Source organism: Danio rerio, chromosome 22, assembly GCF_052040795.2.
Source record: "Danio rerio strain M-AB ecotype USA chromosome 22, GRCz13ab, whole genome shotgun sequence".
Lineage (NCBI taxonomy): Eukaryota > Metazoa > Chordata > Actinopteri > Cypriniformes > Danionidae > Danio > Danio rerio.
The window spans coordinates 1,296,123-1,323,255 of record NC_141042.1 but is presented as its reverse complement, the minus strand read 5'-3'; the positions used below and the strand labels follow the sequence as shown (position 1 = coordinate 1,323,255).

Genomic DNA, 27,133 nt, shown 5'->3' with positions numbered 1-27,133 from the left:
TTCCCAGCACAGCATACCAAAACTGCTAATATTATCAAGTAATATCTAAGTGTGAACTTTTGAAAGGATTTTCAGCCAAATGAAATACAGAAGATCCCGGAGGGCTGGCTGATAAGTGTCATTTGAATTGTTTTACATGACATAGCAAGATGATTTTCCCTTTTTTAGTTTATTCAGTTCTTCTTTAGCCTTCATCCTGAACTCCTCAATATGCATCTGCTTTTCCTCTTCAAAATCTTGCAGCTCTTGTTTTTCCTCCCTGGCTTTGTTTTGATGTTCATCTTTTATCCTCTGTATCTCTGCTTGATTTGTCAATATCATTTCCTCACACTCTTCTTCTTCTCTTTGTAATTTTTCTTTCTCCATTTTGTCTCTTCTCTTGATCTCCTCTTCTTGGTCTCGTTTGAGATCTTTTACCATTTTCTCCCATCTCTTCCTCTTCTGCTTTTGTCTCTCCTCATCCTCCTGTTTTCTTATGTCATACTCCTCTTTTCTCTCCTTCAGCATCTGCTCGTAACGTTGTTTTATTTCAGATTTCTTTTCTTCAAATTCTGCCATTTTTGTTTCCTCTTCTTCTTCTATGTGTTCTTCATGTTTCGTCTGTTCTTGATCTTGTTCGTACATCTCACCTCTCTGTTGATCTTTTCTTTCTTCTTGCTGTTTTTCGTACTCCTTTCTCTGATCTTCAATCTCCTCTATCCTCAGATTATATTCCTCTGTCATCTGTTTCTCCAGATCTGCCTGTTTCTGAGCCTCCTCCTTCTGTTTCTCCAGATCTGATTTCTCTTTCTCCTCAAACTGTCTCATCAGTGTTTCTGCTCTTATAATGTATTTATTCTCCAACTTCACTCGTTCTTTTTCTGTCTTTCGCTTCTTCTCCTCCAGTCTCCTCCTCTTGTTTCTGATTTCCAGCTCGTATTTGGCTTGTAACTCTTCAACTTGAGCTTGATTTTTTCTTTTATTCTCTTCTAGTTCTTCCCTTTTATTAATACTGATCTTTATCTTCTCAAACATCTCATTAGTGAAGTGTTCAGCCTGATTTGATTGCATCATTTCTTCTATCATATTGAACAGCTCAGTAACTTGTGTCTGATCTTGTGTTTCTGCGTTGTTAAAGGCCAGGAATCTGTCTCCACACGCACTGATCAGACTCTTGAGGGTCTTCGAATATTTGCTTTTCTCCACATATTGTGCTATTGTTTGGTTTTTCAGAGTATCTGCTTTAGTGAAGAGAACAATGCTGAACTTTGCTGCTTCTGGCCCAAACATCTTCGTTATCAAATCTAAAAGGTCTTTCTCCTCCTGGGTGATTTTCTCCAAACTCAACACAATGATGAACACATGAGGTCCAGGAGCTGACAGTGAAACACTTTCCATTATTCCTTCTACCACTTCGTCAGTTGACAATGTTGTGTCCAAGAGTCCTGGAGTATCAACAATGGATACTCTTTTACCTTCAGCTTCTCCAACTCCCTTCTGACAATTTTTGGTCATCAATTGCGAACCGGCTGCAGTGCTAAACTCTTCATTTCCGAGAATAGTGTTTCCTGTGGCAGATTTTCCTGTTCCTTTCTTACCAAAGAGCACGATTCTCAAACACTCTAGATCTGAAGCTTCACTATCTGAAAAAACGAAAAATGACAATTTATTTCGATTTTATGCATGATTATGATTTGTGAATCACTCTTAGTGCTATTTAGCATGAAAGAGATCACTGAACTGTATGAGACAAGCTGTTAGAGCAGTGGTTCTCAAACTGTGGTACGTGTACCACTAGTGGTACGCAGGCTTCCTTCTAGTGGTACGCGGGGGAATTAAATATGTCATGTACATGCTATACACATTTCAAAATGTATCAAAAATGATGTATATAATATGCCATATATGACATACAGTATAGCCTATATTTCTGAGGTAATCTGCCACAATTTTTTTTACCTTGCAGAGTTGTAGCTGCTTTACTGGGCCTACTTTGCTACTGTATTTCAATACTGCTCATTTTGGTGGTACGTGGAGAGACAATTTTTTTCTGAGGTGGTACTTGATGAAAAAAGTTTAAGAACCACTGTGTTAGAGAAAATCAAGACTTGCAAAAAAATCTGTGAAACTGAATGCTAATCCTTCTCAGAACTGAAAAAATTGTTTAGATTATTCATTCTGAAAAAAATATATTGTTTTTATTTTTTATTTTAAACCTACCTAGATATTGAATGTTTTATAAGTCTTTGTATGATTTCTGTGAGTAGTCTGAGCAGGACTAATAATTAACTAATAATTAAATTAGTTAATTATTTTAGACTTACCACTTGTACCCTGATCCTCTGGAATTTCGTTGTCATGTTCGTTATTTTTTCTTGTTTCTTTTTCCTCTTCTTCTCTTTGTATTTCCAGTTGTTTCTGTCGCTCCCAGTCATCTCTATCTGTCTTCATCTCCTCTTGAATCTTTTTCTCACTATCCTCTATGTCTTGTATGTCTCTTTTCATCACTGTAATTCTTCCTTTCACGTCTTCATATTTCAACTGAAGTTCATCTTTCTCCTTCAGACTTTTACTATATTTATCCCACATCTCCTGTTCTATCTTTCTTCTCATCTCATCCGCTTCATTTCTTTTTTGTCTTTCCTTTTCTATCTCTCTTTTCCATTTTTCTCGTTCTTGCATCATCTCATCTCGCAAGCTTCTCTCTTGTTCCACTTTTTCTTTGATCTCTGTTTTATATCGTTCTACTCTATCCCTAAATTCATCCACACTTCTCTTACTCCTTTGCTGTTCTTCCTTCATTATTTTCTTCATCGTTTCTTTTTCTTCTTCATGTTTCATCAAAAGCATCTTCCTTTCTTTGTTTTGTCGATCTCTCTCAATGTCTCTGAACCTCTTACAAGAGTAGTAACTCCCTCCATTTGCCTTCACCATGTTGTTGATCTTCTCCAGTAGTTCAGACACTTGTGTTCGGTCTCCAGACTTGTTATTAAAGACGTGGTATCTGTTTCCACATGCCTCAATTAGCTTCATTAAAGTCGATCCAGGACTACTTAGATAATGTTTAATGTCTTTATTATCTAAATCGTCTCCTCTGGTGAACAGCACAATGGTGAATATTAATGAGTTGTCACCAAATGTCTCTTGAATGAGCTTCACAGATTTTTCCTCTTCTTGAGTGAATCTTCCCAGTGAAATCAGCAGCAGAAACACGTGAGGTCCAGGCAGGATCATGGAGATGCAGTTGCTGATTTCTCTCTTGATTTCTTCATTACTGAGTTTAGTGTCAAACAGTCCTGGAGTGTCGATCACAGTGATGTGTCGGCCATAGAGTTCAGCTGTTTGTTTCTGGCACACATTAGTAACAGAGCTTTGAGAGATGTCTGATTTAAATAATTTTCTCCCTAAGATGGTGTTTCCAGTTGCACTCTTCCCAACTCCAGTTTTACCCAGAAGAACAATCCTCAGGTCATCTTCACTTTCACTTGAATCTAGAAGTGAAAATTAAAAAAACAGTACAATACAATTAAATATGAGCTTTTAACTGTTTTTATGTTGTCAGATCCAACTACATTACTGCAAATGTTTCAAGGAGACAAGTAAACTAATTTAGTTGAACTGAATGACAAACTTTAATATTTCATTTCATTTACACCACAAAAGGATGATTTAAAAAAAAAAGTGGGATCAACCACTGCTACCACAATGGTCATAACTCCTAGTTATAATTACATATTTCTTACCAAACTTAGTACTTGTACGTAAAAGCTCAATCAGAGGTCCCATTCTGTTTTTATTTATTTATTTTTTTATGTTTGACTCTGACGGCTCCTGGTTCTGAACAAACTCAGAAGTGGACCCTGAAGGCTCCTACACAGGAGTAGACCCAGGAGTGGACTCTGAAGGTTTCTTACCTAGAACAGATTTAAGAGTGGACACTGAAGTCTTTTAGAATAGAACAAACTTAGGAGTGGACGCTGAATGCTTCAGGACCAGAACAGGCTCAGGAGTAGAATCTGAAGGCACCCAACCAGAACTCCTGAACCAACTCCTGAACCAGAGTCTTCTCAGGAATAGACTCTGAAGGCTTCTGGACTAGAAGGGACTAAGGAATGAATTCTGAAGTCTCCTGAGAGAGACTCCTGAACCATAAAATCCTCAGGAGTGGACTGAATGCTTCCGGACTAGAAGGGACCATGGAGTGGACTCTGAAGAATACTTAACTAGAACGGATTTAGAAGTGAACTCTAAAGGCTTTCGAACTAGAACAAACTTCAGAGTGGACTCTGAGGGTTACAGGACCAGAACAGACCCAGAAGTTGACTCGGAAGGATCCCCAACAAGGACAATCTCAAGAGTAGAATCTGAAGGCTTTGGAACCAGAACTCAGCCAAAATGTACTCTGGTTTATTCTAAAGGCACCCTAACTAAAATGAACCCAAAAGTGGACTATGAAGACTCATGAATCAGAACAGACTCAAAGGTGGACTCTAGAGACTCCTGAACCAAAAAACAAAAAACAAAAAAAAAAAACAGGAGTTGACTCTGAAGCCTCCAAAAACAGAACAGATTCAGGGGTAAACTCTGAAGGCACCCAACCAGAACAGACTCAACAAGAATGGGCTCAGTGGTGGACTGTGAAGACTCCTGATTCAGAATAGAATCAAAAGTGGACTCTAGAGACTCCTGACCCAGAAGACCCACTGGAATGGACTCTGAGGGCTTCCGGACTAGAATGGACTGAGAATTGGACTCTGAAGACTCCTAAACTAGTACAGACTTAGAAGAGGACTCTAAAGACTTCTAAACCAGAAGACACTTAGGTGTGGACTCTAAAGACTCTCTAATCAGAACAGACTCAGGAGTGCGCTCTGATGACTTTTGATATTAAACAGACTCAGAAGTGGACCCCTAAAGGCTCCTCAAACTGAAACAGTCTCCCTAGACGGGAGTAGACCCTGGAGTAGGCTCTGTAGGTTACCTACCTACAACAGATTTAGGAGTGGACTCTGAAGGCTACAGGACCAGAACCGACTCAGGAGTGGACTCTAGAGACTCCTGAACCAGAACAGATTCAGAAGAGGTCCCTGAAGGCTTCCAGACTATAAGGGAAAAAGGAGTGAAGTCTGAAGGCTTTTGGACCATAATGGACTCAGGAGGAGTCACTGATGGCTCATTTTACTGCAAGATTATTCAGAAAAAGCCTTTTGGATATGAGAAGTGAATACGAATATCCCCTTAAAGTTATGGCTATTGAGATGATATAAGGGTTTTGTTTACTGCTGCAGCCTATTCCTGAGACAGTGGTGTTATTTACTGATGCTGCCTGCACAAGGCAGGAGTGGAAACAGTGTGAGAGGAGACAGAAACGCAGTAATCAAGGCTGGGTCTTACAAAACTCATGCTCTCCAATATTTGCACTCTAGAAACATATGTCTTCATTCAACTCAGTCTATCTATAAAGCATGCGACAAGGGATAGCTGTGTGTTTATTCTGACTGGAACTGCAAATGAACAAAATCCCAAACTCTGTCTTTTAGCTGCACGAACTAACGTACCTCAAAGTGGGTAGAGATTCATCACCGTCCAGTGCACTAGTAACATTTCTGACTAGTCTCAGGTACTAATAGATTGTTACGATTCTTTTGACACATTGGAAATTACAGTCAGCATAGTTCAAACTGAAGGATCATAAATATATGGAGGTTCATCTTAGACCTGCCATCAAGTAACAGGTACCAGAGTACATAGTTGGTCAGAGCCCTAGAGTCTCTTGTTCCACAGTTATGACACTGAGAACAATATCTATAAACACAATAAGCTCCTCCCAGACCCAACATATTAGATTCACATAGGTAGGGATGGGTTGGTTCAGTTTCTACTCATAGGACCCATTTGACTCTATGGTGAGCACCATTTAAATTTTCACACTTTTATTTTGAAAGAAAAGCAATTGGGAGCCTTTAATTAGGTAATGAAATTAAAATTACAACAGCGTAACAATTTTTTGTTGTTGTTTCATTTAAACGATTAATGATTGCAATGTTTGTTATGTTTTGGAAGGATTTGTTCTTAATTTTAATGTGTAAATAACAACAAATTCCATGCAGTAGGAATGTTACTGATGCAGTAGAATTTGCTTAACTATTAGCTCTTTAAAGCACTGAAGTGTTATAAAGACTACTGTGAATCACCTATGTGGCCAGAGAATACTGTAGAATAACGTGAATAATTATTACCTTGTGACTGAAACAATGTCTCTAACTTGTGGATTTTTCTCTTCATTTCATCAAATTTAAGCAGTTTTTCCATCTGCGGCTCCAGAAATGTCTCTGTGGAGAAAACCTCTCCTTTGTTTTCTTTCATTATTTGCTCAATCTTCTCCATCAATGTGGACACTGGTGTGTTTGGGCCAATGCAATGATGTCGTCCCCCAAGTCTCTCAATGACAGCCTGTGTTTCTTCACTGAGTTTTGCTGTATGAAACTCTGATACCTGCTTTATGAGTGTCATAATACTTTTGTTGGTTTTAAAGCTGAATATCTTCTGGATCTTCTCCATTTCTGCTCTGTCTTCATTATTAAGAGGTGATTCATCAGGAATGATGAGGATGAACAGATGAACTCCAGGATGGCAGAGAGACACACAGCGGAGCGTCTGACGGATCACTTCCTCCTCTGAGAGATTAATGAGAGCTGGAAACTCCATCAGACTGATCAGACGACCATCAAGATCCAGGTCTCTCCTTGTGAACTCTGAACTGACCACAGATCCTCTCCGGCTCTCACTCATGAACAGCTCTGACATGGAGGATTTTAATCTGTTACTTCCACACAGCACCAGGTTTAGCTTCACACTCTCTGCAAGAGAAATAACCTGGTTAAACAATGACAGTCAGTGTAAATAATTGTTAAATTGTGCGTTTGAATTATATTAGAATTATTCACGAATGTCCTATAAAATTGTTATGTTTCAGTTTTGGTAAGTGTTTATGGATGTGCCGTTCACACAGGAAATGTTTTCCGTAATGCTGTTAAAAGACTCATAAAGGCCCACCTTTTATCTCTTTTAAAAGGCTTTAGGGTTTTAAGTCTTCAGCTATATTGAACTTTTGATGTCTCTTTTACTTTCTCTTTGTTTTAGTGTCTGTCTATGTTTAGTAGTGAACAAATTTTTTGTTCATTGCTCTGTTGTTTTAGAGTGCTTTCACACCTACACTTTTGTTTCGGAACGTGTCTCGTTTGCCCAGTTAGCGCGGTTCGTTTGGCATATGTGAACAGGGTAATCGCGCTCTGTTCCGCGCCAAAGTAATCGCTCCGAGATCGCTTGAATGAGGTGGTCTCGGCTCGATTGAAACAAACCCTGGAGCGGATTGATTGTAGTGAGAAAGCGATCTGATCCGAGCGCGGTTAAATCACACTGTTTTATGGATATGTAATAGGCTTACGGCTATATGAGGAGAGAATTATGAGTAGGGCGGGAAGTTTCGCGAGTCTCTGGATGCCTGCAAATGAGTGATGATCTCCCGGTAATCTCGCGTCTCCCTCCCGGTCCTCAAATAGGCATCGTCGCGCACCCTTCTCACCCCTCCCCACCGCATCTCTCCTCAGACACGTCACACGCGCACCCTGTCAATCACCACCAAACCACCACCTCTCCTGACAGATGAGCGGGACGCTGCAAAATAAACCCTGACACTCTGACCAATGAGAGGAGAGTTTACTCACACGTGACTTGTTTTAGCTCTTTTGGTCCGATTAGAAACTTTGCAGTGTGAAAGCGAACCGCTCCAAGAGCAAAGAGCAACACTGTAACAATTATAATCTCTGTTTCCGAACAACTGAATCCATTCACAGGTGTGAAAGCAACCTTAATGTGCTATATAAATGAATAAATTAAACAAAGAAGAGCTTTCTGATCCTTCTCAGACAGCAGCAAGATTTAAAAGTCCAGAAAGGTACCAGGTACAAGATCTACATTAGTTTAAGGCAGTAAATTAATTAATGTACACAGGCCAACCTTTTTTAAATAGAAACAAGGCTTTATTGACTGTTCTAACAGTGACCTAACGAGGTGAACCAACAACTATCAGTTTAACCCTTCTATTGTTTCCTAGACAGGGTTACATAACATTTTATATCCCATGCACCAGTTAAGGCATGAAGCTGGAGGCGTTGGTTGTGGGGAATTCTCTATAGAGCTAAGTTATCATGTGGGTTTGCTGGTGGTCTGTTTGTCACTAGAGTGATGATTCGGGATGCCAATCTGCTGTTGCAGACTCTTGTAGTTCAAATTTGAGACTATAGTCACAGGTGCCAATAGCATTTGTTCAGCTCTGCTACTCCATGCAGTGTATTCATGTGACTAGCGTCGTGATGTTGATGTTGTTCTCCTGTCTAACTGCTGTGGAATGAGAAACGAATCGGGGCAAACTAATGGCAGGTCAAAGAAGGCAGAGTTACTGAACACACCCACTGATTACATAATCACCACAGATCAACGGTAGCTAGAGATGTTTGCATTTGTAATGTTTGGTAAGAGTTTATGGGTTTTAGTTATCTTCTGTTCTTGCATGAAAGGCATAGTTGAGCCGCCCTATTCTGTGGTATTAGACAGGAAAATCCTTTGCAAGAGAAATTGAGAGCATCTGTATTATAGTTAAATATTTGTTTTGTAGTTAACCAGGAGGTTTAGCTCTGGTGACAAATGTTGAATGAATCTTTGTGGCCCTGGTACAGCAGTGACCAACCATGAGGCAGATCTATAGACCCCCTTACTGGCCTTTCCATGGCCTTGGGACATCCATTTTCTTCTCCCGGGCATTAGAAGGAAACATTTCCCTTTGCTGATTTTGATGTTCTAAATATTGATCTTGAATTTCTACTGTACATCACTTAAGACATGCAGAAATAATGACTGTATGATGAGGACTTCTTTTTTTAAAAAAAGCGTGGGAACACCCTGGGTTTACATCAGATGGTCAACATGTATATAGAATGCAGCACAGTGCTCTTATGAATGTGCACCCTGAGCTGACAATGAAGTTATTAACTAAGAAACTATAAAACAGCTTCATTTTTGTACGAACTAAAGTGTTCTCATAGCTTAATAACATTATAATTGAATCACAAAAGACACAGTGATTGTTTCTAAATGTTTTAAAACGTTTTTAAACTATAAACTTCTTGTGACATTTTCTGCCTATGTAAGGCCAGAAAGCTCTTGCAATTCATCCAAAATATTTCAATTTGTTTCTGATAGTGAATGAAGGTCCCAAGTGTTTGTGCTAACATGCAGTGAGTAATTAATAACAGAATTAACATTGTTATGTGAACTAAATGCTTTAAAGGTGCAGTAGGTGATTGTCTTCAGAAGCATGTTTTGTTGTGCTGGTTGAAAGTCTCTTCACAGTCTAATAGTATTGATTACAGTAAATGATCTAAATGTGTTTATTTGTATTTTTATATTCTGGGTAAAGCATAAAACTAAAAAATGTTCATCCAATTAAATATTGTCAGACCGTCATCTCCCTTAATTCCGATAGGAAGGTCAGTCTGTCTGTCAGCAAATGTAGATTCGGACTTCTGCGCATCTGTCATCTGACGGTCACGAGACAGACCGGGAGAAATCAAAAGCAGAATTGAAACTTTTAAAAACCTGAATCAATATTGGAGTTACTTTAGCACGCTGGAGGAAGGACGACACTATGGCTGAAGTATCACTGTTAGACAGGTCATGTTCTGTTTTAAAACTATTTTAGGGTGCTTTCACACCTACACTTTTGTTTGGGAACGTGTCTCGTTTGCCCAGTTAGCGCGGTTCGTTTGGCATATGTGAACAGGGCAATCGCGCTCTGTTCCGCGCCAAAGTAGTCGCTCCGAGATCGCTTGAATGAGGTGGTTTCGGCTCGATTGAAACAAACCCTGGAGCGGATCGATTGCAGTGAGAAAGCGATCTGATCCGAGCGCGGTTATATCACAGTGTTTTATGGATATTTAATAGGCTTACGGCTATATGAAGAGAGAATTATGAGTATGGCGGGAAGTTTCACGAGTCTCTGGATGCCCGCAAACGAGTGATGATCTCCCGGTAATCTTGCGTCTCCCTCCCGGTCCTCAAATAGGCATCGTCGCGCACCCTTCTCACCCCTCCCCACCGCATCTCTCCTCAGACACGTCACCCTGTCAATCACCACCAAACCACCACCTCTCCTGACAGCTGAGCGGGACGCTGCAAAATAAACCCTGACCCTCTGACCAATGTGAGGAGAGTTTACTCACACGTGACTTGTTTTAGCTCTTTTGGTCCGATTAGAAACTTTGCAGTGTGAAAGCGAACCGCTCCAAGAGCAAAGAGCAACACTGTAACAATTTTAATCTCTGTTTCAGAACAACTGAATCCATTCACAGGTGTGAAAGCAGCCTTAGTCAGGCTAAGCTGATGTTAGATTGTGTTGTTATGAATGACTTCTATGCACAGACGTGTTGTTCAGCCACTGAAATCTCCCGGTGAAAGATTGATGTGATTATTTTCAGTTTCATAAGGTTCTTTAACAGCGTCGATAATGTAGATTTATATTTAGTTTAACAACAAAACACCAGTAAATAGCGCTATTCCGCCTAACCTGCTGTACTGAGCTGAAGTTGCTTTCATATTCACATTTTGAACAATAACAGCCTTCCTATACTGTTCACAGTTACTCTGAATATTCGCTCTGCAATAGCATGTAAGTGTGGCTTAGTAATGAGTGTAATTGCTGCACGCCTCCGGCAAAACATTAATTGTTACATTTCGAACTGGCGAATTACATGATCTAGTGGGTTGTCTGTCTGCAGTCATGTAGCAGTGCGCGTTCGCGATTTCAGGAGGCGTGGATTTGAATCACAGTCCCTCCCCGCCGTCCAAAGATAATATGCTGGGCGGTTAGCATTTTAGCAGATCACCTAACTGCACCTTTAAGTCCCTTTAAGTGCAAACAATTTAACAGTTTGAGGTAATATTTTAAGTCTATACATTACCTTGAAATAGCTTGTGTGTACATATTACTCTACTGAAATGAATGCTATTTATTTAGATGAATAAATGATCACACTTACCCAGTTTCTTGATCTTCTGCTGTAACTCTCTGATTTCATTCTCTCTCTCACTCAGTTTCTCCTCTAGTTCACGTCTGGCTCTCATAAACATCTGAAGTGTAAATGGTTCTGTATTCATGTTGTCTGTATAATGTAGCAGCTCTGAGATCAGTTCAGTGTTTCTGTGGTCTTTTAACCCCATCACTTTATACCAGCACCCGTAGTCACTCACAACACTCTGAGATTCTTCTGATAACTGAAACTCTGATGGACTTTGGTTGACAGTGTGTTCAATAATGAAAAGCACTACAAAGTGCTCTTTCGAACAGAATATTCTGTGGATCTTCTCCATTTCTGCTCTGTCTTTTTTAGTGAGTGGAGTGACAGTAGTGATGAGGAGGAACAGATCAACTCCAGGATTACAGAGATATAGACAGTTGAGCGTCTCCTGCATCACTTCCTCTTCTGAGAGTTGAGTCAGTGCTGGAAGCTCCACTACACTGATCTCCCGCCCATCCATCTTTCCATCCTTCTTCACACACTCTTTACCTCTGTCTTTCTGGAGAATATTCCCTGTTATATTCTTTGGGTTATTAAGTGTCCCTCTTAACACTTTAGACGCTTGGCTCTTGAGTGCTGAATTATTTCCACACAGAACAAAGTTCAGCTTGGCTTTTCCAGAAGAAGTCACTGAAAACAATATTTAAAGACAGAAGAATTAGTTTAGTTCAAAAGTAGACTTCATAAAATGTCTTGTTCAGTGGTGTAGTCCTTGCTATACGCACATATACTCCGTATGACTACTTTTTTCCATGAGCTGTTTGGGTATTACAACTTCTGAGGATCAATAATTGTGTATACCCTTGGTATTCTCGTTTAGCCGATTAGACTTCCCTAATTTACACCTATTTGCATCTCCTTTAATTGTTTACCAAATGTTTTTTTTTTAACTCTCATCTTAATTTGTTAAAATTGGTGCATTTTGTATAAATTGCGCCATTCTACGCCCCCTGACGAGCGCAGCAGCTGTGAGAAAATTTTTCAAAGACCACAAGTCAACTAAATAATCATGTATCGCTAAAACGCTCAGGTAAAATTATGAAACAGCATGGGCGTCACTTTAGCCCTCCTATATTTCTGTTCTGCTTGCCTAAAAATTTTGCAATTAGCTCATGAACTGTACTATATCGCCTCAGTCCCCTTTAACTTAATTTTAAAAGACTTCCGCCGCTCCGTTTTCAGCTAGTTTTACATTTAATCAGCAAACCACATCTGTGCAGTGCGAGAGCACAAGGTGTGTGTTTATCAAAAGATTGTTATAATATCTGCATATACAGAAACACTTGCATCACTTGTACCCCCAATAGGTCATGGAGGAGCATTCGGGTTTCCCCATCTACTGTTTCCTCCAGTGAAAATGCAGAATGCAGCTCTTAACTCTTATCTTGCTATGTTTATTTCAAAATTAACAATGAAAATAAAGCACATTACAGTGCATGTGGCATTAACTATAGCATACATTCATGCACAGGATTAAACAGTGACAGAACCGCTCAGTGAATGTTCTCATTTTAACTGCATATCAGAGTAAAACATCACGTGTTGTATTGTATTATTTTTTCTATTATGACTTATATTATGATAGTGAAATATGTAAAACAGCCTGTACATATTTATATGTTTATATTTAGGCCATTTTGAATTCATAAAGTAGCCGTTTTATTTATTTAATAAATCGAAAAAATTATGTTTTTCAAATTATGTATTTGTACTACAGTAAACAGGTATGCTGAACCTATTTGGCTCATTCAGAACTTAAATGGCTTTGCCTGTCTAAAATACAGTGGAATACTGCTAGTTTAGTATACAACCCTACCATATTAGTCACATTTTTAAGTGCATTATTTAAAATTCTTACTTAAATGCGTAACAATGTTCAATTTAAAAGAGAAACTACTAGTATAGCGACTGCAGAAGACAGACTCCTAATACCATGGTTTAAAACAAGCATGCACAAATGTGACAATCAAACATAATGGCAGATTGATGTTTAAAGGAACCTGTTAAATGTAAAGTAATAAGCCAGTAAAGAATGTAAGTTTCAATATTAAAATGATGAAATAAACCACATTTTCCTGATTTTATTTTAAATTTACAGTTTATGTTACCAACGCACAGTACTTGCTATAGCTGTCTTGAAACATGATTTATTGTAGAGTTAAATAGTTATATACATCAGTTACCACATCGTTATATATCCAGCCAATCTCTGGGTCTGCTGGGGGCTCTATTAGCTAAACATAAATGATTGAATAGGATTAGATTATTAGCATCTCCCAATAAAACGAACAAATTTGTTTTGTTTTTTCTTTTTAGGCAAGGCAAGGCAAGTTTATTTATATAGCACATTTCATACACAATGGCAATTCAAAGTGCTTTACATAAACAATAATAAAAGAAACAAGTAAAATAAAAATAAAAACAAATAATAATAAAAATGCGTAAAAACAAAACAAAACATAAAAACAGGTCAAATGTGATATAAAAGAATGAAGAAGAAGAGAAAAACATGATAGTGTGATCTGTTGGACGCAGCACAGTGCTCATTCAGTAAAGGCACAGCTAAACAGATGTGTTTTCAGTCTTGATGTGAATGTGCCTAATGTTGGAGCACATCTGATCATTTCTGGAAGCTGATTCCAGCAGCAGGGGGCGCTGTTAGTGGCTAAAAGCTGATTCACCCTGCTTTGACTGAACTTATGGAACTTCTAGTTTATATGATCCTAAAGATCTGAGTGATCTGTTGGGTTTGTATTCAGTGAGCATATCTGTGATGTATTTAGGTCCTAGGCCATTTAGTGATTTATAGACCAGTAATAATACTTTAAAATCTATTCTGGATGTAACTGGCAGCCAGTGTAGAGACCTGAGGACAGGTGTGATGTGCTCTGACTTCCTGGTTCTGGTCAGAATTCTGGCTGCAGTGTTCTGGATGAGCTGTAACTGTCTGACTGTGTTTTTGGGAAGGCCAGTGAGGAGTCCATTACAGTAATTCACCCTGCTGCTGATAAAAGCATCAACAAGTTTCTCTAAGTCTTCACTGGAAACAAAGCATCTGATTCCTGCAATGTTTCTGAGATGATAGTATGCTGATTTACTGACTGCTTTGACATGACTGTTGAAACTCAGATCTGACTCAAGAGTCACACCAAGATTCTTGACCTTATTTTTTGTCGTTTGACCTTTAGTGCCAAGGTACGCATTCACCTTGAGAACCTCATCTTTGTTTCCAAACACAATCATTTCAGTTTTCTCTTTGTTTAACTGAAGAAAGTTTTGGCACATCCAATTGCTCATTTCATCAATGCATTGGCAGAGGGTGTCAATGGGGCTGTAGTCATTAGGCTGTAAGGCTAGGTAGATCTGAGTGTCCTCAGCATAGCTGTGGTAGGAGATTTGATTCTTTCTCATTATTTGGCTCAGAGGGAGCATGTAAAGGTTGAACAGGAGAGGTGCCAGAATCGAGCCTTGTGGGACTCCACACGTCATGGGTGTCCACCTCGACCTATGGTCACCTATACTGACATGGTAACCTCTACCTTCTAGGTAAGATCTAAACCATTTGAGGACCGTGCCAGACAGCCCAACCCAGTTTTCCAGCCTTTCCAGAAGTATGCTGTGATCGACAGTGTCAAATGCAGCACTGAGATCCAACAATACCAGCACTGTTATTTTACCTGAATCTGTATTTAGGCGTATATCATTGATTATCTTTATAAGAGCGCTCTCTGTACTGTGATGTGCTCTGAAACCAGATTGAAAATGGTCTAAACACCCCTTGAAGTTTAAGAACTTGTTAACCTGGTTGAAAACAACTTTTTCAATGATTTTGCCAATGAAAGGGAGATTTGAGATTGGCCTGTAATTGCTCAATAGGGTGTTATCCAGGTAGCTCTTCTTCAAGAGGGGTTTAACAACTGCAGTTTTAAGTGAGTTTGGAAAAATCCCTGAGAGAAGTGAAGCATTTACCACTTTTAGAAGATCCATTTCTAAACAGGTAAACTCCGTTTTGAAGAATGATGTGGGGAGCGTGTCAAGACTGCAGGTTGATGTTTTCATAACTTGCACAGTCTCTTCTAAGATTTTACCGTTAATTGCCATGAAATCAGACATAATGTCTGACTTCTCAAGTTGTGGTTGAGCTTGTTTGATATCGACACAACTTGACTGATTGGATGAGCTGATTGCCTTTCTGATATTATTAATCTTATCAGGGAAGAAATGAGCAAACTCATTACATTTGCTTTCAGAGAGGAGCTTTTTAAGTGGATATTCTTCCCAAAAATTTTTTTTCAACCTTAACTTGTTCCAAACCAGTTTGTGCTTCTGTTGGACACAAAAGAAGATATTTTGTAGAAAGCTGGAAACCTGTAACCATTGACTTACATTGACATAGTATTTGTTTTTCCTTTCGTGGAAGTTAATAGTTGCAGGTAACTGATGTTAAATTATGTATATATATTAGTGCTGTCAATCAATTAAAAAAATTAACTAATTAATCGCACCTTTTTAAGGTCCCAAATGCCCGCAAATGAAGGATAATTTCTTGCAAACCGGTCGTTAAATACATTGCACACCCCTCTCGCCCCTACTCAGATACGTCGCTCACTCCACCCCTGACACCCCTCAACGGGCCTGACACACACACACACAACGCGCTGCAGACGTTTTGGCCCCAACGACCTTCCATAGTGGAGCGACTCCCCTCAGATTCAACACGCATGATCACGTTCATCAAATTTGCTTAAACTAAGCGTCCTGAAGTATTACTGTATTTCACAAGGATTCTGACACAACAACGCGAAGCACACGCTTTCATTGTGTTTAATGAGAAAACACGCCGAACTTGGAGGGCTCATGCTGAAAGGCAGAGTAATGCCCTGTCTTTGACAGCTCGCGACTTCACCAGACGTTCTGAGTACATTCACATAAGACACCAATACTCCGATTTTAATATGATTAAGATAATACTCTTATTAAAATTCTACCGAGTAGCCTAAGCAGTGATTTTATTACCTTACAGGAACACCGAGTCACGAAATGCGGAGGATTTTCTTTCTGTTCGCCATGCGGTATCAACTAACAACAGATGTCGAAAGTTAAAAATGAAACACCCGAAATTGCATGAAACTCTGGATAACCTGTGATGCGACTAATTGTTTTATACTGGAACTTGCCTTCAAAAAGTGCTTCCTAAGTCTTATCCACATTTATTGCATGTTGAACACACGTCCACTACAACAGGAAGTAAAAAAGACCTGCAACTGCGTTAATTCCGTTAATTTTTTTAACACGTTAATTATTTAAAATTAATCGCATGCGTTAATTTTGACAGCGCTAATATATATATATATATATATATATATATATATATATATATATATATATATATATATATATATATATATATATAGCTAATGAATCAAAGAAACATTAACTTTTGTTGTTTATTTACCTACTTTGGTTTGGGTGCAGTAGTACAGCACCTTTTTTTAGGACTACACCACTGGTCATGTAGTTTATTTATGTTTATTTATTTAATTGAAGAGTATGGAGCCCTTTGATGGACATACAAGATAGTGGGGAAAAAACCAAACCTTTTGAGTTTACCTGAGCAACTTTGTGCTCGTTCGCAAAACTTTTGCATTCTCTAACAAAGATATTTGCAATACCCTACAGTCTACAGTATGTTTATAAGATGGCTAACTGAATATCTCCCTGTCATGATCTATGTTCCCAAGAATTAAGAATGGCTCTCAACTGAGCTGAAAGAAGGTCTACCATCACCTGAACTACAAGATGTCACTACCACCAAAGTCCCAAGTATGGCCTCCGCCAGAGTCCTAAGTTTCCGTCGACGTTTAGACCTTGTGATTAAATAAAACCTTCTTCTCCAATTAGATTGGCACTTTTGTTCTCGTGCACGGAGCTGCTGAAGTTACAGTAAACAGCAGTTGGAGGCGCTCAAGCGCAAAACTGTCAATGCGAGCGCACATTGAGGAAGATGCCCTGAGGCAATATGAACGTGGAGCTGCTTGTTGCTCTGCTGAACAGTAATCATTTCTTCATCACTAGAGCTGGAGCTGCTGCTTGAACCATCTATGCGTGTTTGAATCGCCAGTAAGTTTAACAACAAGCATGTCAACTTTCTGTAGTCTTCTTCTGTGTTACAAGCCGTGTTACGCTTGGGTTTGAATCCAGAAAAACATCTCGAAAAACACTGACGATAAAAGCAAACGAAAAGCGTTCCAGTGTGTACGAGCCTTAAGTCCCAAGTATGGCCGACGCCAGAGTTCAGAGTATAACTGCTCCCAGAGTCCCAAATATGGTCACTGCCAGGGTCCCATGTACGGCCGTTTCAAGAGTCCCAAGTATGGCTGCCATCAGAGTCCCAAGTATAGCTACAGTCAAAGTCCCAAGTATGGCCGCCGCAAGAGTCCCAAGTATCGCCACCAGAGTTCCAGGTATGGTTGCCGCCAGAGTGTCAAGTATGGCTGGTGTCAAAGTCCCAAGTATGGCTACCAGCTGAGTCCTAGGGCCATTTGATTTGAACCATCAGACTGTCTGATCAGCCAGGGCCTCCTCAGCTGTACACCGCAGGCCTGCCACCACTGCATGGACCTCCCTCCTCAATTGTATGATGTTTCTTTGGGAGCATGTTTGGTGGGAGACTATATAACTCTGTCTGTTTCTTTGTTTATTACTTTATGCCACACCCCATCAGAGTCCAAAGCATGGTCGCTGTCAGAGTTCCAGATATGGCCACCACTAGAGCCCCAAGTATGGTTGCCAACAGAGTACTATATGTGGCCACCACCAGAGTCTTAAGTATGATTGCTGCTAGAGTGTCAAGTATGGCCACCACGAACCAATTGTTTCCCACTCCATATATGCCCTACTGTGTTAGCCTACACAATAGTTCTTTGTGTTACCCTGTGATGTCCGAGTGTTACCCTTACTTTTCATTGATTTTTTTTTTTTATGGACTGTATAATAAATCTCTAAATGCTGCATTTGGATCCACAGCTCCTCTTTTCCCCATCGCACAACACTACCGGACACAACAGGTTTGTTATTTCAAGCATCTGCAATGCAAATATTTTTTCTTTGTGAGAGAATGCAAAGTTTCCCAAGGGAATGTTAAAATTTGGATAAGAAAATGCAATGCAGGTTTTTTTTCAAAACCTTTTGATAATTTTTTTTCAACCATACTAAAACAGATTACTTAATTTATGTATAAAATTAAAAACAGATACTTATACAGATAAAATATCACAGCAGTGCACTTCATTTAATTCACAGTTACTATTTAACTATTAAAGTTACTACTTTAACTATTAAAGAACAACAAAATTAGCATCACATGATAATAGTCATTGAAAACAATATCGAAATAACATTGTCTCACCTCCTCCATCACCTGATGTTTGTGTGCTCTCATAGAGTGTTCCAGTCCGTTTTTGATCTGACATTTCTGGGTCTCCATCTACAGCTGTTCCATCACCTACATCTCTGTACAAGTCACAAATGATAACCTCTTCATGTCCTTCCTTGAGGATCTTGTCTATCCTTCTGATTAAGTCAGAGCGACATGCTGGGTTTTTCTCATCAAACTTAAGATGTCCTCCACACTCCCTAATTAAACCATTAATAATGTTATTCCATAAGATATTAATCTTATATGGTATTTTGGCTGTGCGTGGCTCTTCATCAGTGGTCAGCACTATAGTGTGTTTGATGGCCTTCTGACTGAAGAGACTCAGTATATATTTCACTCTGTCTCTGTCCTGATCACTGAAGTCTTTATACTGGAGTACGAGTATGAACAGATGAGGGCCTGGAGCACACTCAGACACACACACATTCACTTCCTGTTTGACCTGATGCTCTGTGAGATTAGGATACAGGTTTGCCAAGTGGAAGACTCTGATGTTTCTCTTCTGTCCACTGAATCTGGTCTGCTGGACATGAGATGAAGCTCCGCTGTCAGACACTGCATTACTTTTGATGAAGTTTTCCACTCGGCTGTTTTCTGATACATTCTTGCCTATCAGAACAATCCTCAGATCACTCACTGAAAAACAGCACACACACACATTGGTAAAGCATGTTTTATGGTGTCTTTTCATAGACCTAGCAACCAATAACCAATAATAATAACCAAGTAACCTACTTCTGTGTAGCCAAATTAGTGTTAAAGTGAACATAGTCAAATCAACTGATTATCATTTAGCTCTTAGATTAAAGGTGCAGTAGGTGATTGTCTTCAGAAGCTTGTGTTGTTGTGCTGGTTGAAAGTCTCTTCACAGTCTAATAGTAATGATGACAGTAAATGATCTAAATGTGCTTATATGTATTTTTATATTCTGGGTAAAGCGTAAAACTAAAAAATGTTCATCCAATTAAATATTGTCAGACCGTCATCTCCCTTAATTCCGATAGGAAGGTCAGTCTGTCTGTCAGCAAATGTAGATTCCGACTTCTGCGCATCTGTCATCTGCCGGTCACGAGACAGACCGGGAGAAATCAAAAGCAGAATTGAAACTTTTAAAACCTGAATCAATATTGGAGTTACTTTAGCACACTGGAGGAAGGACGACACCATGGCTGAAGTATTACTGTTAGACAGGTCATGTTCTGTTTTAAAACTATTTTAGTCAGGCTAAGCTGATGTTAGATTGTGTTGTTATGAATGACTTCTATGCACAGACGTGTTGTTCAGCCCCTGAAATCTCCCAGTGAAAGATTGATGTGATTTTCAGTTTCATAAGGTCCTTTGACAGCATCTATAATGTAGATTTATATTTAGTTTAACAACAAAACATCAGTAAATAGCGCTATTCCACCTAACCTGCTTTATTGAGCTGAAGTTGCTTTTATATTCACATTTTGAACAATTTGAACAGCCTTCCTATACTGTTCACAGTTACTCTGAATATTCACTCTGATATAGCATGTACAGGCACGTGCACACATAGGGCTCAACCTGTGCAGTGCACATGCCCTTTTTAGTCTTGGATAGAAAGTGCCCTTCCAAAATGATCAAAAGTGCCCCCGCGACGCGGCACACCCTCGGTCCTGCCCTTCAGTAGGCGCGCGACAACACCGCTCTTGAGTACGCGCGCGACAACCCCCTGCACGAACAGGAAATAGAACTGCAGTATTTTTATTTGTTAATGTCTTGCGGCCGAAAAGTGTGTTGTAACGCACGCGTTACTGAACATGTACCGAGTAAAATATTACTGAAAATGTATTAGTAATGCCTTACACTACTGCGTTACAGGAAAATGTAATACATTACTGTAATACATTACTTTTGTAACCAGCGGCGGACTGGGACTAAAAATCAGCCCTGGCATTGTAGCCACACCAGCCCACATTACCACACCAGCCCACATTACCACAAAGTTATATAAGGAGTACCTATTAAAGAGATATTTAAACATTTAATGTATGTGACTGAAACAACAACAACCCATTTATATATGCAATCATGTCATTCATTTTCTTTTCGGCTTAGTCCCTTTATTAATCTGGGAATTGCCAACTTATCCTGCATATGTTTTATACAGCAGATGCCCTCAAAGCTGCAACCCATTACTGGGTTACCCAATTCCCAATTGGCCTACCCAATTCACCTATAGCATGTGTTTGGACTTGTGAAGGAAACCAGAAGGAAACCCACGCGAACATGCAAACTCCACACAGAAACACCAACTGACTCAGATGAGGCTCAAACCAGTGACTTTCTTGCTGAGACGACAGCACTACCTACTGCGCCACTGCACTGCCCCCTTTCGAGACTAGTTCAGTTAATTTTATGTAATTGGCAATGTCTGACTTGACTGCCTTTCCCTTTTTAAGGTCCATCTCTGACAATTAGCTTGTGTTGCACTCACTGTTTGTTTGACATTCTTGCCAAATTTTAATTATGTCTGCGTAACCTCAGATTCGGTCGGCCCATCTCGAAACCAGCCGGTTGTTGCTGATTGGGCCAATGCTTAACATTTACTATTATTCTTACTATTATCACCATCATCTTTATAATATTCACACCTCGCACGAAATAAAAGCTATATATAAAACCTACATTTAAAAAAACAATGCATATGAAAAAATAAAAAAAAATTAAAAAAAATAGCTGACCGGCCCACATTTAAAAAATGGTCCGGCCCTTCTGGCATTTGCCAGAATTGCCAGATGGCCAGTCCGCCCCTGTTTGTAACGCATTACTCCCAACACTGGCGCGTACTGAAGAGCGGTGTTATCGCGCGCGTACTGATCAGCTGTGTTGTCGCGCGCGTACTCAAGAGCGGTGTTGAATAGTGAACTCATAAAATTAAATATAAAGTGTAGTTTTACTACAGTAAAGTGTGGTGAATTGTAGTACAATATACCCCATATTGTAAAAAAACTACAGCACTGGATCATTTGTTTATATTACACTACTTGTGTTACCATAGCAACTATAGTATTACCACAACAAAGTAATTACAATACTTAATGACAATATGTGTGTTCAGGGGCCTTGTGGAACAGCTTCTTCTCAAAATGAAGATGATGGCAGGGAAAATGTCCTCCACAATCTCATCAACAATGTAGAAGACAACAGACACTAGTTCACTTTATTTTAGTTGCCATAAAAAATGTGATTGATAATGAGATTTATTTGAAGAGTGAACAGTACAGTAGGCTATAATACCTTATCAAGTGTTTCTATTAGTTACATTTCTGCTTGCGTTAGTTTTTATTTTTGTCTAAATGCTTTTTTTATTTGAAATATCTCATCATATAACATACAGCCAACAATGTTATGGTTCATTAGATTAAAAATTATAAGTCTATTTTAGTATTTTGGTTATTGTTAATAAATAGTGTACTAATATAATTCATATTAAAAAGCTTGAAAGGAAGAGGGAACACAAGACACAAATTGTGAGTTTGCATATAATCTCACTGAGAGAGCAGTGTACTGAGAGCAAGAAAACTTGTGCGTGAGCAGTGCATATTGAGAGATCGTGAGAATTAGCAACACAATCTCACGGCAATTCGTAACTTTTTCATTTAGTGGCTAATTCGTATGAATTCGTACGATCTAATTCGTACAATTTAGTACGATTTGCTTATCCCCCAATGACGGTTGGGGTTAGGGGTGGGGTCAGGTGCCACGCCTCCTTTTTGAAATCGTACCATTTCGTACGACTGAACTCGTACGAATTCGTACGAATTAGCCACTAAACTGGCAAAACGTAAAATACTTACGTTTTCTCGTGAGATCAGGATGGAATTAGTGCGCGAGCAGCGTATGTGAGAGCTCGCAAGCAGTTTTGTCCACAAACAGGAGATCGGTGCACAAACATTATACTGAGAAAACTGTTCATCATGCTCACTTTGTGCAGGACGGTTTTGTGTTGTAAACCACTTGAATGTAAAGTAAATACAATAATGGCAATAAGAAAAGAAACAAAATCATCATTTTGTCATGGCATTGGAGTTTACATATCGGCCTGTTGTGTCTAAAATGAATATAGACAAGCCATTCACAGATATTGCCAGATAATCACTTTACCTCTACCATACTTTTAACAGATCATTTGTAATTCTGGCTGTCATCCTTTCTTGCATTGTCTTGAGCCTTCACATTGCCAATTATATACTATATTGTTAGTAGCCTGGAGAGGTCACAGTCATTCTGCTGCATCAAATCACTTTCTACTGGATGTAAAATGCTCATTATAGAACATTATAGAATTTTATAATGTTAAGTTCTAATTCTGTAGTTATTTTGGTGAAAGTAACTAAAAAGTAATATAAGACTAATGTAACATATTACAATTCTGAGACAGTAATATTGTAAGGTAAGGGATTACATTTAAATAACAGTAATAATCTGTAATGTATTACAGTTTGGAAGTAACTTGCACAACACTGGTACGCGCTCAACAACAATGGGAAAGCTAGGTTGCTGCCGGAAGTGTTGTTAGTGAGGCCAGCAGGGGGCGCTCAACCTGCGGTCTGTGTGGGTCCTAATGCCCCAGTATAGTGACGGGGACTCTCTGTGGTCGTTAAATATCCCAGGATGTCCTTCAAAAAGAGTAGGGGTTTAACCCCGGCATCCTGGCCAAATCTACCCACTGGCCTCTGTCCATCATGGCCTCCTAACCCTCCCCATATCATGATTGGCTTCATCACTCTGTCTCCTCTCCACCAATCAGCTGGTGTGTGGTGTGCGGTCTGGTGCAAAATGGCTGCCGTCGCGTCATCCAGGTGGATGCTGCACACTGCTGGTGGATGAGGAGAAATTAAAATTAAAATATTTAAATGAGTGCAGATCATTCATCCATTTTTTTGGGTCAATTTCCGAGGTCACCACAGTGGAATGAATCGCCAACTATTCTAGCATAGGCTTTATACAGCGGATGCCCTTCCAGCTGCAACCCAGTACTGGGAAACCCTCCTCCACACTCACTTTCACACACACACACACTATGGACAATTAAGTTGATCAGTTCCCCTATAGCGCATGTGTTTGGACTGTGGGGGAAACCGGAGCACCCTGAGGAAACCCACACCAACACGGGGAGAACATGCAAACTCCACACAAAAACAAAGCTCGAACCAGCGACCTTCTTGCTTTGAGGCCACGGTGCTAACCAATGAGCCACCGAGTGCAGATCACTCTTTTAAAAAAGCATATACATATATTATTTTAGCTCATCTGGCACTAACAATGGGAAGCAAGTTTCTGTGATCATAAAGTCTACAGATTTGTATAACTTTTCACAAATGTGTGACCTTCTCCTCCTCACCTGGGATCAGTGCTTAATTTGTGAATTGGGAGGTCCTGTAACAGATCGGGGTTACGGATCCAGCATGTTACCCGAGGATGGAGAGGTGCCACGCACAAAAGTAGAGAGTGGGGCGAGGTATCGCGAACCATAGTGTAGAGTTGGGGAGTCGCGGAAGAAAGTGAAAGTAAATAGCGAACGGGGGAGGAGAGTGGTTAAGAAGGGGGATCGGTAAAATGCGGAGCTGCATCCAGCATGTTTCAGCACAAATTAAGCCCTGGCTGGCATCATTTATAGGCATCTGAAGTGGCGTTTAGGGAGTTGCACACAATTTTTGCTTAGGCACACAATTTACATGCGCTAGGTACATGCATTAGTTAAGAGAGTTTATGCTATTTTGATGGGGAAATCTAATTAAGCCACTGTCTATATGAGCATCAGCTTCAATGCATAATAAGCGAAATGAAATGGTCATACTGTATATCCATCTAGCAGTCAAACACAGTAACGCCCCATTCACACGGGGCGTCAGCGTCAACGCTTCCCATTCACTTTGAATGGGTGACGTCAGGCGTTGCCGAACTGCATTGTGGATCCGTCGGCGCCGCTTCAGAGGCGTTGCTCGCTGCAGAAGTTGGGACTAGCTCAACTTTTCAAGCGCCGACGGAAGCGTCAGCCAATCAGATCACTGTATGCAAATACACCAGCCAGACAGTGGCCTTTTGCTGACTGAATTTCAGTGGCTGGCGCTGCTATGACGATCGCTTCAGCCCCAACTTCAGACACGCCTTCAGTCAAGCGTTGACGCTGAAGCCCCGTGTGAATGGGGTGTAAATATGTTCAGAACTTAAAAGGCTAGCTCAGGCTGTAACTGTAACTCCACTTGTTTCAAAGCTTTTTCTGTTGAACACAAAAGAAGATATTTTGAAAACTGCTGAAAACCTGCAACCACTGAAGATTCTAACTAGGGATCTGAGAATCCTTGTAGCAAACCTACGTGTGTGTTGTTACAAGAAAGCAGCCACTCGTTTGCGTTGTGTTTTATTTTCATTTGTTTATATTAATTTATTTATTCATATGATCATTAGTCATTTATATAATTATCATTTCATTGATCATGACTAGGGCCAGACTGAATCTGCGGGCATTTTGTGGTATTGCAGAACAGAATTTTGTTAAAAATCTGCAGATTTATGCAGAATGAATTTGGGAGTATCGTAACTAAAACCTTAATGTATGAACTAAAAAATAATAAACTTTTAACTTTTTAAACTTTTATTTAATGTTTAAAACGCAAATCCAATTAGATCCACTTTATTTGGTAAACAAAGCAAGTCTCTCGTATAATATCTCTACTAAAAGACAGAAATTATTACTGTACACACTGTATTGTATATAAATCATATAAACGTTCACATTAGTAAATAATATTACTGAAATTAATTTAAAAACTGAATAAATATAGATGTACACACATTTACAATAGTAAATAAACAGAATTAATGATGGGCTAAAAATTTGCAGATTCCGTGTGGGCCTAGTTATTATGAACAATTTGATTATTATCTGTCATTTTATTACGTTTTTATATTTTATTATTACTATTTTCATATAATGTCATAGTATTGCTTTATTACCATCTTATTTTCCCATATTGTTATAATCTGATGACTGTGGATTCAAGCGGCACCCGTTTTCATGAGTAAGAGATAAGAGAATGTCTCCATTTCAAGATCTGTGTTGTCTCTGGACAATGTTGTGCAGTAGTAATTGTCCATTGCTGTTGCTTGTGGTTTAATAACACCTGTTGAATTTATCCTGGTCAAAGTCTGAGCATTGAATCATAACTAACTAGGATTATTAAATAAACTCTGCTCTTTCTTTATCATCATTACTTCGTCTCATGCTTCAGCTCCTCTCTGGTTTTCTCAGTCAACTCCCATATTAATAGTAGACTGTTATTCAGTTGAATACCGGTTAACCGGTTTGGGCGGCGCCGTGCTGGCTTGTTGTCTAGATACCCAGAGAAACACATTTCCAGGCAGGATCTGGTGTCCAGAGCTAGATCTTATTTATCTGGCATGGAGAGTGTGATCTAACACCATTGACTACAATTGTATTTGTTTTTCCCACAATGGAAGTCAGTGCTTCTTCAAAATATCCTCATTTGTGTTTAACAGAAGAAAGAAACTCATAAAGGTTTATGACCAAACGAGACGGAGTAAATAGCATGTAAATTTACATTGTTGGGTGAATTATCCCTTTAAGATTATTTTTACTGTCATAAACCTTATAAGCAATCTAATGAAAATGGTTTTAAGGTAACCATGGAATAGCTTACTTCACAAGTTTTACTGCTACTTTTTTAATGATCAAAACATTGATTCTTATTTTTAATCATATGAAAAACAGAAGTTTGGACCTTTTTTGCTTCAAAACAAAAAGATAAACAACATCTGCTAAACTAATGGACCCTTTAACAACAAATATTGGGTAATTAATAATAATATCTATGAAGTTTACCTGAGAGAAAAAAAAACATGAGCACACATAAAATAACACATTGTTCAGCATTACAAATGAAATTTTTGTGCACTGAAAAATATCATATAGAATTTAGATCCACAGACACATATGAGGAGAAACTCAGAAGACATGCAAGATATTGGAAGTGTTGTGTGTAAATATAAACATAAAGCAGACCTACAGGAAACCTTTGCTTTTAAGTTAGCCTAGGCTACTTTCCGTTTTTTAACGTCCATTTTATTGTATGCAGGAAATAAATTGTAATTTAAAGAATGAACTGCTAGAGTTGGTTAGAGCCCACTTGAATTTATAAGCTACAAGAATTTGGTTGCAAATATTTGTTAATCACATTTGATTCTTACCTGAACTCGACGCCATTTCACCAGCAAAGCTCTCTAGTCAAAAGTGAAAGAAACAATGGTGAAATTCGAGTTCTGACTTGTCCACACAAAGATGGAGAAAAAGAAAGTGATTTATTTTAATGTACAGCACGTATAAAACTACATTTTAGTTTTGACTGAAGTTTTGTATTTGTTAAAAACGGGCAGCAGCTGGCTGGCACACGTTTACAATAGTCTAATTAAGGAAGTTATCAGAAAACAAACAAACAAGGACCTACCTGAATCATAAAGCAATGTGAAAATCAGACCATGTATCTGCTGTCGGCTGCCACCTGCTGGTCAAACTGTTCAATGTGAATAAATC

At 39.2% G+C, this 27,133-nt stretch overlaps 3 protein-coding genes across 3 annotated transcripts in view; all 3 read right to left on the bottom strand.

The window, feature by feature from the left end:
• LOC147838311 (uncharacterized) overlaps positions 1–23,167 on the bottom strand; it is a 441,300-nt gene extending 418,133 nt beyond the window's left edge. Inside the window, exon 1 of the mRNA XM_087303595.1 lies at positions 23,059–23,167. The gene's annotated coding sequence lies outside the window, so the exon portion shown is untranslated. The remainder of the gene's footprint in view (positions 1–23,058) is intronic.
• On the bottom strand, positions 1–27,133 carry LOC100331050 (uncharacterized). The gene is made up of 6 exons (XM_087303330.1): positions 26,791–27,133; positions 18,523–19,188; positions 11,076–11,744; positions 6,219–6,839; positions 2,304–3,470; positions 1–1,622 (listed from the first exon to the last, which is right to left on the bottom strand). Exons 1-6 carry the CDS (start codon positions 26,804–26,806, stop codon positions 133–135), a joined length of 4,629 nt encoding a protein of 1,542 aa, XP_087159456.1. The 5' UTR covers positions 26,807–27,133; the 3' UTR covers positions 1–132.
• Positions 9,225–27,133, bottom strand: part of guca1ab.1 (guanylate cyclase activator 1Ab.1) — a gene marked incomplete at its 3' end in the record, with an annotated part of 35,418 nt that continues 17,509 nt past the window's right edge. Inside the window, 1 exon segment of the mRNA NM_200656.1 lies at positions 9,225–9,255.

What these genes read in the sequence shown, in the direction of transcription:
- LOC100331050 (XM_087303330.1), bottom strand. An exon ending in GCAGAAGATCAAGAAACTGG is followed by an intron (nt 6,840 to 11,075) that starts GTAAGTGTGATC and finishes TTTCTCTTGCAG; the next exon opens with AGAGTGTGAAGCTAAACCTG. An exon ending in AGAGGATCAGGGTACAAGTG is followed by an intron (nt 1,623 to 2,303) that starts GTAAGTCTAAAA and finishes TCGTTTTTTCAG; the next exon opens with ATAGTGAAGCTTCAGATCTA.